The sequence below is a fragment of the Montipora foliosa genome, chromosome 3, assembly GCF_036669935.1.
Source record: "Montipora foliosa isolate CH-2021 chromosome 3, ASM3666993v2, whole genome shotgun sequence".
Lineage (NCBI taxonomy): Eukaryota > Metazoa > Cnidaria > Anthozoa > Scleractinia > Acroporidae > Montipora > Montipora foliosa.
The window spans coordinates 1,369,507-1,384,233 of record NC_090871.1 but is presented as its reverse complement, the minus strand read 5'-3'; the positions used below and the strand labels follow the sequence as shown (position 1 = coordinate 1,384,233).

At 40.0% G+C, this 14,727-nt stretch overlaps 1 protein-coding gene across 1 annotated transcript in view; it reads right to left on the bottom strand.

The window, feature by feature from the left end:
* Positions 1 to 1,623: 1,623 nt before the first annotated feature.
* The window catches only part of LOC137996421 (tudor domain-containing protein 1-like), a 56,765-nt gene continuing 43,661 nt past the window's right edge, over positions 1,624 to 14,727 (bottom strand). Inside the window, exons 23-35 of the mRNA XM_068841808.1 lie at positions 14,414 to 14,529; positions 14,051 to 14,113; positions 13,885 to 13,942; positions 13,444 to 13,555; positions 11,163 to 11,515; positions 10,122 to 10,309; positions 9,676 to 9,795; positions 8,872 to 8,958; positions 8,391 to 8,590; positions 7,345 to 7,634; positions 5,907 to 6,045; positions 4,335 to 4,518; positions 1,624 to 2,327 (exon numbers count right to left, since the gene is read on the bottom strand). Of these exons, the coding sequence (XP_068697909.1) occupies positions 1,737 to 2,327; positions 4,335 to 4,518; positions 5,907 to 6,045; positions 7,345 to 7,634; positions 8,391 to 8,590; positions 8,872 to 8,958; positions 9,676 to 9,795; positions 10,122 to 10,309; positions 11,163 to 11,515; positions 13,444 to 13,555; positions 13,885 to 13,942; positions 14,051 to 14,113; positions 14,414 to 14,529 (2,501 nt within the window). The 3' untranslated portion in view covers positions 1,624 to 1,736. The remainder of the gene's footprint in view (positions 2,328 to 4,334; positions 4,519 to 5,906; positions 6,046 to 7,344; positions 7,635 to 8,390; positions 8,591 to 8,871; positions 8,959 to 9,675; positions 9,796 to 10,121; positions 10,310 to 11,162; positions 11,516 to 13,443; positions 13,556 to 13,884; positions 13,943 to 14,050; positions 14,114 to 14,413; positions 14,530 to 14,727) is intronic.

The window sequence follows — 14,727 nt, the reverse complement described above, 5'->3', positions numbered from 1 at the left end:
TGTATAATATATTCTTTTGTTTTAATGCTAATAAACCTTTCAAAATTAGGGCAGTAGGTCTAATTAACATAAATACAAAAGAATTTAAAAGTGGTCAGTATTTATGAAAGTGGTCTATGCCGGAATACGGTCAACCGAACGCACCTTAGGTATCCATCATAGATTTTCCTCTAAAATACGGTTACTATGGAAAAGATATAAGGCATTTCTTTGAGAAAAACAAAAAAGCAAGGTGACATACGCAAACACCAATCCGGTGGACAATCCGGTGTGGCCAACACATCACGCATGCGCATAACCATTTCACCCGGTCAAACATTTTAAATTAAATTAAGGGGGTTGCAAGAGCAGCATTTAAGGGAGCTTCACTCGCTCATTGGTGTTTGCGCGCGAGTGGAGCTACAGGCCAACAAAACGGATTTAAGCGTTCGTGCAAAATTTTCGTAGTTTTTATATTCCATCTATATAAGAATTAGAAGAAAGGTGAGCGAAATCAGGTTTTTTAAATTTCCGGTGACCCATTTTGGATCAAGACCTGACGCGAGCAGCTTAACAATTGCGTGTGTGGCTTACGCGCGGGCACTCAGCTAAAAACTCTTAAACACATCAGCCCGGGGTCAGTCGGGGAAGCCGATGAGAAGTGCATTATACAGCAAAATATGCTTATACGCGCTTTACGGTTTACCAAACTAAAGCGATATTGATTTTTCAAAAACAACTTTGATTTTTCGAAACTGGTTTCCTTGGAAACTATGGCGATTGGAATCATGGCGGAGCTCCGCAGAGCACCATTGGTAAGAAAAGATTGTAAGATTCTTTGACTTGGGCCATTTAAGTTTCAATAAGAATAAAACACAAACAACGGTACAAACATTTTCTTGAACTGTATAACTTTTTATAAACTTAACGATGTAACATACGAAACGTTAAGTTTATAAAAAGTTATGCAGATCAAGCAATTGTTTCTTACCGCCGTTTGTGTTTTATTCTTATTGAAAAATATGGTAACCCATCTGTGCAATGTTTCACTATGTTAATAAGCGCTGTTTGCGTTTTACCTCTAATGCTCTACAAGTTACTTTAGCGTCGTTTTTAGAGCGAATCCAAGTGCAAAGTCTTTCTTCTTTACTACATTAGACTTATGAACACGAGGCATTTGAGGGATCAATGTCAATAGACATATCTGGAGGGTTCCGAACGATTTTCGCGCATGCCTTAAACATCATGTACTTCGTAGCAATACACGAGTACGAGTACGTACCATACAGAACAAAATATTATTACGATCTGAAATATTTATGTTCGAAATCTGTTTAAGATGAGTGACCATCGTAGACACAGGAAAAGGATCTGCATAGGAAAATGTTCTCGGAGCCGACATTTCACTCCCATACCACCACCTATCGAGGGGGAGATATGATTCCAACAACTGCTTAGGGATCTCGCCCTTGATTTTTTTTATCCTGAGCTCTTGGCATTTGTCTCGCGCATGCGCAAACTAACCAGAGCTCTGATGATTGCCACATGCGATACATTATGACAGAATTTCAATTAGTAGGCCACTTGAAATAATCCTTAGTCGTACGTAACCTTGAATCGACAAGGAACAGGTTTTAACCCTCGACAAAGAAACTTCATTTTTAATTTGATCTTCCCATACAGAACAAAACCGCCATATTAAAGTAAGAACTGTAACAAGTAAACATAAAACAAAGTTTTCTTGACACAATGTTCAGTTAAACGGATGACTCAATCGAATCTTGATTAACCTCAGTAAGAATAGACTCTGTGACTCTTGACGTCACACTAGACAGGTGGGCTGATGACGCAACCTGATGTTGATCATGTGACTCTTCCTCAGTCACTTCGGCTTGTGACGTGCTTTGATTGTTGAAGACAGGACAGTCAATTTCTGTGTTCTCGTCTTCTGGATAAGACGCATACAAAGAGGGATCGTTGTTCTCTGTTAAAACCTCTGAAGGAATCAAAACCCTTTGTTCCGAATCTGACGCAGTAGCTAAACTCATTTCTTCAGCAAGAATTTTATCAATTAAATTCGAGGTCGGCGATGTTAAACAAAAGGTATTTGTCTCGGAAGATTCTGATGTTGTCCCAAGATCAGATTCATTGCAGTCCATTGCTTTATCATCACATTCAGAGCTCTCCTCGTCACGGTAATTCGATCTTTCGATAGGCATGTTCTCGTCATCTGAAAATTTTGCGAGGCCCTGTTCGGCCAGTAGATATCCAATCGATACTTCTTCGACAATTCCATTACTTCTCGTACTGTGTTCGTACAATATCACACTAGCGGGCGGACCACTGAACTGGAAACAAAAAAGAACAATTTGTTAATTGCCTCTATCATTACGAAATTGCGCGGGGAACTGGGACGAGTTTCAAATTTCAACCAATCGATACAATGACACCATCACATGAAAGACAACATTGAGATTGGCCATCTGTCCAAGTTTGATGGTTTTAGGTCGAACAAAGACCAAGTTACGGACCTTAAAACATAGTTAAAAATCCATACAAACGTCTCTAATCTTGAGGCTGCGTTCCCCAAAACCATGAAAACTCTTTAAAATTTTTTTATCAAATTTGGGAAAACTGGAAAATCGCGTCATGGACCTACTATTTGGAAATAGTTGAGATAAAAATCACTTTTTTTGCCTTTTTTTATGAATATTACAGAAATCGTAAAAACTTGTATGGTTTTAGGGGATGCAGCCTCAAAATTAGAAGCGTTTGTATGGATTTTTAACTGTTTCAAATTCCGTAACTTGGTCTCTGTTCGACCTAAAAGCATCAAACTTGGACAGATACCCAATCTCAATGTTATCTTTCATGTGATGGTGTCAATAGACCTTATTCACGATGGCCGCCATGTTGGATTTGCTATTATCATGTAAATTAGCTACACACTTCTGAGGGGGCAAACAACACAAGTTCGAGAGGTTTTAACGAACACCTTAGCCACACAGACGATTTTTTTCACGTTCATTGAATGTTTTTCACTTAAGTAGTAAAATAGAATGATTACACAAGTTACTTCGATGTTTTTTTTAGTGAAAAATGAGGGGATAACGAAGTAGAAAGTCAAAATGTCAAAGGCAATCAAAGATATAAAATTATCATAAATGGGACTTAATTCTAAATTCTAAAATGTACTTTTAGAAATGTTATTTCAATATTTCGACGAGCCGATTTTCCGCAATTTGCCTTTTTTTCCAATGTTTGCCCCCCGGCATAACACATGGCTAATTTGCATGACAAGTTGAAAACCAACATGGCGGCTATCGTGAATAAAGCCTATTATACATTGGTTCAAATTTGAAAATCGCCCCAGTTCCCTGCGCAATTCTGGAATGGCCTATACGAGCTGGCAATGTTATAGCTCCAATAGCAATTTGCTCAGTAGAACGCAGTGCAGCACATTCGCCCTATGGAGGGTTCAAGTCCCATTCAAACATTAAAGATTTCGGTAAAGTTGCTTGCTGCGATGATCATTCTAACAACAAAAACATACATTGCAAGCTATGGTTGACACACTTAAGTTCTGTAAGCGAATGAAAGATGCCACATGTACAGGCGCACACGGGTACTGTTTCTTACGCCTTCCACCGCAGGACTTAATCGCGAATTTATCTGACATTTTAGGGCGTCGGGTTATTTCAATATTTCGACGAGCCGATTTTCCGCAATTTGCCTTTTTTTCCAATGTTTGCCCCCCGGCATAACACATGGCTAATTTGCATGACAAGTTGAAAACCAACATGGCGGCTATCGTGAATAAAGCCTATTATACATTGGTTCAAATTTGAAAATCGCCCCAGTTCCCTGCGCAATTCTGGAATGGCCTATACGAGCTGGCAATGTTATAGCTCCAATAGCAACGCAGTGCAGCACATTCGCCCTATGGAGGGTTCAAGTCCCATTCAAACATTAAAGATTTCGGTAAAGTTGCTTGCTGCGATGATCATTCTAACAACAAAAACATACATTGCAAGCTATGGTTGACACACTTAAGTTCTGTAAGCGAATGAAAGATGCCACATGTACAGGCGCACACGGGTACTGTTTCTTACGCCTTCCACCGCAGGACTTAATCGCGAATTTATCTGACATTTTAGGGCGTCGGGTTTGCATGCTTATACGCCCTGGCTTCAAATCCAGCCCTGACCAATGCCTTTACTGAACTCCATTACGAATTGAAAATAGCCATCTCAGCATGCTTCAAGTTGGGTTTTGAGCACGACAAGTTGGATTTGAATATTTCTTTCACTCCTCACCAAAGAGCAACGAGGCAGTGGAAATGACCTTTCCCTTACCAGAGTTTTAGCTACAAGCTTCTTTCCGGCAACTATCTGTATAAGCGCCTCCACGGAGTTCAGAGGCCAACATCCATCATCCATCATTGGTCCTTCTGTGGTTTCAGGAGGTTTAATGTCAGCCAGAAAACAGCGAGTGGACTGGATCGGCAATTCTAACAACTCAGAGGGAAAACCTCTTAACCTGCAAATACCCAGACAAAAGGGTGAGAGAACTGCTTTCATCCACATCAGTGCCTTCGTGGAAAGGTTACTCTTTTCCATTTTAGATTTTACTTAAAGGTATCGTTATGGTTAACACAGAAAAGTCCGAAGTTTTTCAGTCCAAGATACCGCCCTATTGTACCACTGATACGTTTCATTGACCCTGAAACTCCCCCGTGAGAAATGGTCAATTGAGCAATTATGTTCACCCATATTACAATTTCGAGTTCTTGCGGTTTTTGGTTCGAGTTCTTTCCATAGTCGCAAAATAACGACAACGGAGGCTCAAACCTTTTATCAGTCAAACTGAGGGTGCTGTAGTGAAGCAACGACGTGTTTTAACCAACGACTACGACAGCAAAAAGTTATAACGTTTAAGTGCCTATCATCCCTTATACGGTTTATGTTTTCCCTAAAAGTAGACATGTAATAAAGGCAAGAAAAAGCAGGAAAGTGAGATTCGGAGTTATTTTTCAACTTTTTAAAGGCGAAAGAAATCGTGAAAAGCGAACCAACAACCGCGCGTCAAGAGGACCGGGACTAGTTTAGGCCGTGACGTCGACCCGGTATCTCAGAAACTACACACAAGGGTAAACAGAGGGACTTCTCCCGGATCACACGAGATTTTACCACCGTTTCTTCGGTAAAGTGATAGAAAGCAACTCCGAGTTCGAACACAGATATGAATCTGATGATTCTGAGTATAATTTTACCCCTGGATACGTAATTGAAGTTGAGAAATCGACGATAAGTGAAGATTATCACAGAGATTACCAAATTTATCCGTAGTGTTCTCGGCAGCCATTTGAGTTTTTCCAGCACTCGTTGGGGGACACGAAACAATGACATTGCCGCACGAAAAGAGCGTGTTATAGGGTAATGGCTTACTCGCAAAAGCCACTAAGATACCAGAATTTCGTACGGCGCACGAAGTTTGTATCATGACACCCAATTGATTGTGGTCACACATAATCCAGAATTTTCGCTAACTTGTCTTGAACTTGTTGCCTACTCGTTTACTGCCGAATCTAAAAAAAGCACTGATGCTTCGATGAACACTGTGCACTAAATTGCAACCAGTTAAATTAGTTTAACTGAAATCAAATTGGCCAGCCTTCAATGAAGACAGTTCGCGTTTCCTTTTGTTTCTTGGAAAAACAGGTCACAAAAAGGGCTTGAGGAACTCTATTGCATGTTCTCGCCCCTGCATGACCAGAAGTGACTCTCACATAGGATGTTTCAAAGACCTGTGTGCTGTCACAACTGACAAAGTTACTCGAGTGATCGACCCGATCGTCCATTATGTAAGCCCTGAGAGGTGATCAACATCAACAACAGTCGTTCTCAAATTGAGATTACGTGCTTTACCTTTCTGCCTTCACCACCTCAGTGGTGCCATAATCGACGTAAACAACTCGTACTTCCAGAGGGTTTTCGTGTTCAACTGACCTCACCTGAGCTCTATACCACGTGTCATCTTCAGAATATCGAGCACAGCATAACATGCCTTGGAAACAAATAAAGGAAAACACAGGCATCGTCCAAACAACAAGAATTGGCAAAGAGATAATTATATCATCGAAACATGTTAGGATTTAAAACCCTCGCAGTTATAAACGTTACGTAACCGGTAACGAAAGGAAAGCCTGAAAAACTCAGGGCCGGGTTGTTCGAAAGCCGATTAACTTAATCCGACTTTGTTTCACGTTTTCCACTTATTGGTGAAACTTTCTTTTGCTTATCTTTGTTTTTCAAGATTGACTTCCTCCGATGTAAAGTTTTGCCGAATATCAGCGTTGAACAGCATTTGGTAGTAGAGAAATAAACTCCTTGGTTAATTTTTAACCTGGGATTAGCGTTAACCGGCTTTTGAACAACCGGGCCCAGGATTTGAACCCATGCACTCTACGATATCGGCTGTATTGTAACTTTAGATATAGACTCTCAACAACCGAAACAAACTTTCGTATTAAGACTTTTCAGAGGATCGTAGTTAAGCCTCCAATCCACGCTAGTTCCAGTGTAAGTTCAAGATTTCGAAAGTTACAGTTCACATTGCAATCAGGCCCGGGTTGCTAGAAGCATGGTTCGCGCTAACCAGCGTCAAATACCATGGAAACCTATACTGAAGTTTTGATACCTCGTTAACCAACGATTAGCACTAAGCAGGCTTCGAGCAACCATCCCCAAGTTGACAATGAGACGTCGTTTGATGCTAATCTGGTTTGAATAAACTTGAATGCAGCTTAGAAAGTTGCGACTCAAATACGCATCGTTTCGACACTCCTGTCTAGTGTCGTCATCAGGGGTCATCCAATGTTATCGCAAGGGTCCTTTTACGGAAAGGATGCACATGTAGGCGAATCATTGCTGACGTCATTGTTTACATTTTGTTTGATTGACGTAAGGATTTGCTGACAGAAGGTATCATGTTATTCACAAATTGACTTCGAAAAGTAACAGAACGTATTAGCCATCAAATACCGATAAATTCTTGGGTGGCAAAAGCGCTAATTAGTCCACACATTCTTTGTAAAATTTCGAATTTTCAAACCGTCATTTGTCAGAGATTATATGGCAAATTGGGCTCAACGTCTCAGAGATAGGTCATCATGCAATGCACTTTCAATAAATAGTACTGGTTTTTTTTTTGGCTGATAGATTAGAAAACGATAGGCTTATTCTAATGAGGCAAAAAAATGTAAAAAAGATTCCCCTATTTATAGTAATTAGCGCCGTTTCCTTTTAATTAGGTGCAAATAGGTGTCAGGTTAAGATTTGTTCCGAGTAGAGGACCTTCACCTACCTGTGGTCGCTGTTGTCAGAGGAGTGTAGTTCTTAAAAAAGTCGGGTGCATTGATTTTTTCCATTAACTGCTCCAAGGATCGCAGCTCCAAAGAAGCACTCAGAAGGGTAGGGTCGGGATCATCGGACAGTCCCTTATCTGTATCTGTTGGGGGAACTCGCTGGATGTAAAGGCAATCGGGTCGTTCAATATGAGTGATGGTGACATCAAATCGAATGCCATCCCCGGGAAGTTCCGTGTTAGCCAGCATGCATCCAGCTTCTCGTGAACTAATCTTCTGAGCATGCGCCCTGCGATAGACGAGAGTAATACTGACTTTCCTTAGGTGATAAGGAATTCCTTCTAGAAAAAGAGTGATGATTGAATTGCAAAAACAGGTTAATTCCACACCCGATGATCATTTAAAAACGCACATTATTTGTTGATAATGTGGAAATTAGTTCGTCTCGAGCTAGTGAACTTCCCAGTGTAATCACTGAGCTTAAAGGGGGCAGTGTCACGCTTTTTCTTCAAACTTCAAAACACTAAAAGACGTCTTTGCATCAACAAAGACAAAAATAATGCGGCAGTTTTGTTGCCAATAATCACTGAAGTGCACTGAAGCTATTCTTTGTTCCTTGCAGCCAAGGATGGAGAGGATGGAAATTATTGAAACTTGAAAAAAACATGGCCAGTTTTTGCAAGATTGAATACGAATAGCCACTTGTTTTGTAAATATATTTAATATCTAGTCAGGAATGTTGTGCGTGTGTGCTAAACCTTACTAATTTAGATTTTGGCCCAGTTTTGACCTAAGAACAGTAAATTTAGCGTGACACTGAGTGCCCCTTTAAGGAGACTAGACTACTGAACAGCAACCTTCCGAAGACAGCCAACCTGCACCACTCTATGCAACACCAAGACCAAGACCAAATTTTAAGTTATACTGCACGAGCAATATTTTTTCTCGTAGAATATATGTTGAGGTTACCGAAACGCAACATTACAATCAACTTCCTTTGTTGAATAAGCAAGTGACATCACAAAAGCCTCAATCGTGCACCGACCTCGTTTCCGTGACCGAACGCTTCGGCTTGGTATTCCGAGGTCCTCTCCGTTTTCTTGGGAAGGAGTGGGACGAGTCTTCCTCTCCACCAGCAAAATTAGATTTCTGCACCAATCCCCTACTCAACAGAGAATGTGCCACGTCCAAACCATCAGGGAGAAACAAATTCACCACAAGGGGATAACCGGGGAGTGTCGCATCCTATAAACAGTGCAATATATTTAAAACAAAAATAACAATCTTTATTTTTTACGGAATCTTAAGGGCTATTCATACACCTTACAGTTTGCAAGGAAACAAAACAATACTAAAATGTCGGCCATTTTTTGGAACAAGGGGTATACATTACCTTCAAGGACAAATTCCGTTTCCGCGCGAACAAAAGATTCTCTGGTCATGATCTTTGGATCCTCCGTTGTTTTGCTCTCGCCCCTATTTTTACACGGCCAGTAGCTCTTCAATCGTACAAAAACCAGACTTACCCTGGTAGTGGCAACACAGTCCTGGCCGACAATCATCTGAGATAACACGTTGATGGTCTCGGCTGGCCAATGACCGTCAGTAGTTTTCTATTTGGGAAATAAAACTTACATTAGGCACACATGAGGCAACTGGGCTTTGACGAAAATTCGTACAATGTACCTCAAACTTAAGAGGGGCAGACAGAGGGTCTCACGTTTTCTTTAGTTACTACAGTGAGTTTTTACCGCTACACTGATTAATTGAGCTTAACAACGAAACCAGCATAAAAAAGTCCGCTCCCCTCTTGGTTTCAAGGGAAATAAAAACACGAATGCTTAAACACGCACTTTCCCTGAGAAAAGATAGCCAATCCAATTACAGGAAACGAGATTAAATCAATGATAAATCTTAGCCTAAAAATCATTCAAATCTGAATTGATTTGCGAACACAAGATTTGAAAAGAGAATACTTGTAAATCCAACTCAACAGACTCCTCTCAAGTCGATTGGATTTTGCATACACATTCAAATACCATGCAACACCTGAAGGACTTGTCCAAACATATCAATAACATTCATCGTTTTAACCCTGACCAAGAGCGCAACAATTGCTGCTGCCTGACTTGACTTTCCTGGATCCGCGACCCGCGAAAATTTATACAAGGCAAACGACATAAGCCTTTTGGATTATCACCCTCCGAGCACATCTTCTCGTGGCTTTTCACGAAATCTTTGATGAGGTTTAATTTTGTGACGAACCAAAAAGATATCTGGGTAGGAGGCTAAAATCAATGGTGAAAAAAATAAAGAATTTCAAATCTTACAGGTTCTATGCCACGCAACACCAGCTGAAGACACTGCTGAGGTACTTCAATAAAAGGGATTTCTAGTCTGATGGCTGACAAAGACAACACTTCAGAATTACCAAAGTCGACGTAGTTCACCTGAAATAAGGAACAAACTCATAAACTCTGGTATGAGATTATTCTTTCTCCTTGAAGTAAGTGCCATTAAAATAAAACATCCAATCAAGAGACAAAACAAAAATGACGCCAGTTTAAATAAAATTTAAATTACAGTGCAACTCGCCTTACCGTGGCCCAACAAACTTTCACATTTGACAACCTACATGTAAATACGTCAACTCAACAACCCATGCAACGGGATTCGAATCAATTCAAACCTCGATGATCAGTTCTCTTTATACAGAGATAATAGCTGCATTAAACCGTTCTTTCAAAAATGAGAATTCTTAGCCGAAAGGCATCACCTCCACTTTGTCTTGATCGACAATTCTCGTCACCGTGGCACGGTACCACATTCCATCCTCGGAGAACTGAGCACAACATGGAAATCCTGGAGTGACTGACGCTACATCACAGGGGGCACTACTCTGGTCCTCCCCTTTGCCGTACCTCTCAAGTAAGGTAGCCATGATGTTTATCAGAGTACGGTCACCTAAAATGACAGACGTGATGGCATTTTCAGGTAAAATCATTAGGCTTTGCATTTACCAATCTGTATTTACATGGAAATAAGGAAGCACAAAAGCAAAGAAAACCAATAAAGCAGTTTTCGTATCATTCGTATCCTTGTAGGAATTTGTGAAAAGCAACATTTGGTGCGCGGTGCCCTAGAACAGTTTGACCTTCAACTTTTAGTGAACTAGGGCAAGCTGTTTGAATCACGTGGAGACCTAGCCCTTATTATTAAAGTCTAACCAAAACCTAAAGGTTGTCTTATTGTCATGATAATTAACAAATCTTAGCATTAACCTATGCGTCCTAAAAGTCAGCCCTGATACATTCCAAATATAAGTTACAGGGTTAAGGCATGCGTGGCAATTTTCGTATCAGACAGCAAGATTTGCAAACTTTTAACCTGCTATTTGTATGCAAGGTCCCAAGAAAAAATGAAAACAAAAAAACAAACTGAAATTGCTAGGAATTCAAAAGGGCAGACATTAACAGTAAAATACAAAAATTTGGTTTATCAACGGAGTTGATAATGTAAATTGACCACCGTACAGAGATTCTAAAAGCAGAATCTCTGTACGGTGGTCAATTTACATTATCAACTCCGTTGATAAACCAAATTTTTGTATACTACTTCCCCACCGACGCAGCACCACAGTTTCTTTAGAAACTACCCCTTCATTAACAGTAAAAGTAAACCCAATGGAGTTCAGCATGACAGTAAAAATAAATAATCGAAACTTCAAACCAACAGAGTTCGAAAAAGCAAGGAAAAAGTGTCTTCATAAATGAAATGTAATACCAGAAAATTATACTGCGCTAAAAATCTTACTCACCTTCTTTTACCTCTTGAGCATAGATATAACCTTGTGAATCCACAAATGTAATACCCACTGGGAACTTCCTAGCTTGAGGAATCAAAGCCGGCTTGTACTGGAACTCTTTCAAAGTACTGGAACTGACCTGTGGGTCATTACTTTTCTGTAACGTCATCTTCTCTTCCGTAACAACTTTGTCTTCTTCTGTAAGTGAACTACACTCGCTAGCTCCAGTAGATTGAATTTCACTCTCCGTGGTGTTATCATCTTGGATGTTAGTCTCCACTGGTTGTTCTTGTTGGCCGTTTACTGAGTTCTCTTCAGCATTTTCTTGTTGTTTGTCAACCAGTTCTTCTTGGCTTTTTACTATGCTGCAAGAACGCTTGAATGAGCATGCGAGTGGCCTGAGCATGCTACGCTTTCTGTTCAATTTTAACGGATCCTTTTTTCCTTTGTCTTTTACATAACTGAAATGCAAATGTTACTTCTCCACGAAAAAGGGCAAAAAAGAGACACTCGGAATTTCTAGCAATACCACAACAGCGGTGGCTATGCAAACCGATCGATTAAGATGTTTTTGAAAGTTTTGTAATAAATCAATGATTGAGACGCATCAGTGAGAGTCTAAATAAGACCAAAAATAAGATGCTGAAGTTATGGTTTTGACAATGATGACTGCAAAAGTGACTGGACCTTTACTGTGAGGGGAAATGAAATTGCCAAAATTTCAAGTCAAACACAAAGTTATCGTCAAACTTAATCTTTCGTAGTCCCGTACGTATAACATCAGTAACTACTGCTCAAACTCTAGTCCCAGTTGTTCAAAGCTGGCTAACTATCACGCTCCAGTCGTTCGTAGCTTAAGACCGTACAACTTTATCCGGGGGATAAGTCGCGCTATCCAAGTGAGTCCAGGACTCGAAATTAACGAAAAATTCCAGTCGCATTTTGCGATAAGATACGAAAATTTAGTCGCAGTTTCGCAAATTTTAGTCGCAAAATCGCCGCCCTGCATTATGTTGTCAGCGGTTTAGAAAAAAATATATGAGCCCGCAATATTTGTGTGTAAAGAAACCGCCGAAAATGGCGAATGATCGAAGGAATGGAGCTGTGCACGTAACATCGCAGCTAAATTACTCTACAATTACGCTATCTTCAGAGAAAATTCACAGTGAGAAGCAAAACAATTTTGTCATTTATTTATTTATTTTAGCAAAGTAGCAGCAAAGTGGCAACTGCTAACCCTTTGGTTTCGAAAGAGCGAAGGTGACAACAAGGCGACTTCTCCAGATATTTTAGTCGCAAAGGGAAAAATTTAGTCGCAAATGCGACTGTATTGGTCGCAATTTCGAGCCCTGCCAACAGTTTCAATTTGTGCAAAGATTTAAGTATTTGCTTGCGTAGCTGTGAATATGCATACACCAAGCACCTCTAATTAACTAAAGGCGTGTTCGAAAAATCTTTGTCCATGTTTAACGCGAAGAATATTTTATACTCTAGCTGGATAGCGACTTATCCACTGGATAAAGCTATTTAGTCTTTGAACAACTGGGGCCAGGTGGATAAGTCACTCAGTATCCAACAGTTTCAATGTGTGCAAATACTTCAGTATTACTACTTTCTCATGTAACCATGCACTCTCTAAGTACATCTAAGGCTCCGTCCGCACGGATACGCCTTCCGTGCACACGTATCCGGCGAATTCGTTGGCGAATCCGGAACTTTTTGAATACGCTCTCTAGAGTGGATATTTTTGAATCCGCTATGAATCCGGGACCGTGTGGACGCTAAACAGGATGACGCAACAAGATCGACCCCAGTTCCTTACCGTGAAATCAATTCTCAAGACGGCTGCCGAGCAAAATTCGCGCGCTTCATGGCGCATGCTCTGTTACCTCTGTTTCCTTGAGGAGTCTAGAGTACTAGAGTGAATCTGGATACGTTTCGGATACGTGTAGGCGGGCAAATTCGATTTGAATTCCCTTCGTGTGGATGAGAATATCTTTTAATCCGGAAAGAAAAAGTTGCGGATTCAAAAATATACGGATACACGTGGCCTAAGTAAAGGCGTGTATGAAAATCCTTGGCCAACATGAAACGTGAAATATATATTTTATATTCTGGATAGTGACTTATCCACTAGATAACGTCTTTCAAACTTTACTTTACAAACTTGCATAAGAGGATGCAACTAATTGACCTTGATATTAGCGTACTACTTATTATAAATGACAGTTTAAGAAAAGCTGAGTGTTATGTACTTTCTAAAAGAGAGAACATGAACTTTCGTATTGCATACCCTAATCCAGCGGACTGACAGTATCCATTCATGACAAGAAACTCGTTGATACATACATCCTGAGACCCAGAAGTATCGTACAGCAAAACAGACATTTTGTCTTCAGAAATACCTGAAATTTTCAAGGAACATAACTATGAACAAAAACAAACAAGACAACCCCAGGAAGGTGAGAAATCTGGGCAGCTGCAAAGAAGCCTGGAAAAAATGCAGTCTTAAACTAGACTGAACGGTAGCCTACTTCACCAAAGAAGCTATAGCTCAAGTCAACTAGAAGCTGGAAGATAAAAAAAAATCTTGAAACACATTTTAGCCCCAGGCAAAGAGAAGTGAGCAATGGAAATTGCACTGGTTGCTTAAGCTCCCTAATGGGTTAAGGTTTGTGTTTGTATCTTGAGATTACAGAGAAACAAAAAGAAAAAAGAATGATTTCGATTTAACCTTTCACGTCAACAATCAAAGATCTGTTCAGCAGCAAGCTGGCAACATTTTGTTGATCCTGACAAAAAATAGAAAAAGGAAAATTTCTTTTAAGGATTTAAAACCAGCGTTGTAAATTGACATTCATTTGAAAATCCTTCAGCAAAGATTTTTTTTTACTACTAACCTCCTTTTGCCAATCTGTTTTATCTCCATTTGGTTTAACGTCCACCAAAGATATTGGTAATGCCTTTGATAAGACAACAGATTTTGCTCAAAGTTAAAAAAACAATGGCATCCCTGAGCACAAAACCTAGTTAAATATCTTTCCAGGAACACTGACAAAAAATTATATTCAAAAGAAATTTAATATATACCGGTAGAGCTTTAGATTTAGCACAGGGTCCCACACCCAGCAAACAGGTTGACCTGTGGCAGTAAACTCCCCAGAGAATAATTTTACGCGCCCATGGTGAACCCCTTATTGGTAAAAAGGTTAACCTTGTCCCGTTGGTCAATAGTGATCTAAAAGAATTTAGCATTTTATTACTTGTTTGGGAAGCCTGAGAAACATGTCTGGCAGTTTCCTGATGTCAGAAAATGGTAACTTCTCAGAATTGCCAAAATCTACATATGTGACATCCACAGTCTCATCACTGTTAACACCTGCAAAGCAAATATAGACAGAAAGTAGAAAGCAATCAGCTAGTATCTGAAAGAGAAACAGAAGATGAACAAGTTTTTCTCCTCAACTATGGAGTGTCACTCCAAATCTTTGGACCTTGGTAAAGAATAGTAAACTTAAGTTTTTTATGTCCATTCGACAGATGTGAGATCAAAGGAGAGCACACGCTCTAGTATCAC